General features: G+C 34.6%; 1 protein-coding gene across 1 annotated transcript; it reads right to left on the bottom strand.

The window, feature by feature from the left end:
- Positions 1-224: 224 nt before the first annotated feature.
- On the bottom strand, positions 225-990 carry LOC111916579 (dirigent protein 21). The gene has a single exon (XM_023912238.3). The coding sequence runs from the start codon at positions 947-949 to the stop codon at positions 368-370; it is 582 nt and encodes a 193-aa protein (XP_023768006.1). The 5' UTR covers positions 950-990; the 3' UTR covers positions 225-367.
- Between the last annotated feature and the right edge of the window lie 448 nt (positions 991-1,438).

Raw genomic sequence — 1,438 nt, 5'->3', positions numbered from 1 at the left:
AAATCAGTGAGATAAACAATGGTTACTTAATTTAAACGGCGGTCCATGGTTACTCGTTATCATAAATGTTAGTTATTATAGGATAATGTTTGAATAAATATTAATATTAATATGAAAATATAGTACTGTTAATAAAAAATATAAAGACAATATTATATATGACAAAAACAATGCAAAGTTATATCTTATATTTAGCCCTAATTAAATTCTACACATTGTTGCCAACCAGATTTCTTAAATTTAAATACGGATAAGTAATTCTGCATAAACAAATAAACAAATGTATACTTATAAATAATTAAAGAATTATCGTGAAGTGGAAACCCAGAAATAAGAACATAAATAAGCAAAGAATGAAAAGCTAATATCAATAATGGAGGACATAAACATTGTACTCGACAATGGCATCTCCATTGGTAGCATTCAGAAAATAAGTCTGCGCTTCAGCATACCCACGAGCAAATCGGAAAACACCACTCCCTCCAACCACCGGAAACTCTCTCAACGGCGACAAAATAGGGTTCCGGCCCAATATACTCAAAGTGCTTCCATTATACCTTTCTTCATCAAACACATAGTTCTGAACCATCATAAAGCTCATGTCATTCAAATCCGCAGACGCATACATCCCTTGAGCTCTTCCCACACGAGTAGAGTTAGGTTCTGGCCCCACCGTCAAGAGGTTGTCCATCATGATCACCGCCCCAAATCCGGTGGCGGAAGTGTTGGTAATAGGGGCAGCAGCCACCCGAATGGCGGTTGCATTTGGGCCACCAACCACGTCGTGAAAGAAAAAATGGAGGTGGGTTAGGTTTTGCTTCCCACGTGGCAGCGCTGTTCGAGGCAAGCTGGTTGAGAAAGTTTGGGATTTTCCGGCGAGGAAGAGGGAGAGGAGGACGATTATGAAGGTGGTGGCGGCTGTGGAAGTGGAGAGGAGACTGTTTGCCATTGTATTCGATTTGTTAATTTGAGAAATTGAAAATGGTGGATTGAGATGTTTTTCCTTTGCATGGTGCTTGCGTATTTATATATACGTGAACAAGAGCGAGAAAGTCCATGGAAATTTCTGCAGAACAATTTGTCATAAAAATTATTTCTAAATTTTAGTACTTCTAGATGTAAACATTTTGAATAAATCTTCAACCTTGAACTTAATTATAAAAAAACTGATTATATTTTATTATGATTCTGATCAACATATATATTTAAAAACCTGATTTTTTTTATACATTTATAAGCGTGGAAAATTATTATTATTATGATACATTCATTATTGTAAGCAACATTATCTTTGCATTAATTATGCATAGAAATTTATACAATTCTTTTGTAGTGAGATATACACGCATACAAATTTTTGCTCGTCCGTTAATGCTTGAGTTTTGCAAACAAGTTTGTAAGCTTACATATAAAAAATAAAAATAAAAGTAAAAATAAA

This window comes from Lactuca sativa, chromosome 1, assembly GCF_002870075.4.
Source record: "Lactuca sativa cultivar Salinas chromosome 1, Lsat_Salinas_v11, whole genome shotgun sequence".
Classification (NCBI taxonomy): Eukaryota; Viridiplantae; Streptophyta; class Magnoliopsida; order Asterales; family Asteraceae; genus Lactuca; species Lactuca sativa.
The sequence above is the reverse complement of the archived record's forward strand: the minus strand, read 5'-3'. Positions and strand labels throughout refer to the sequence as shown.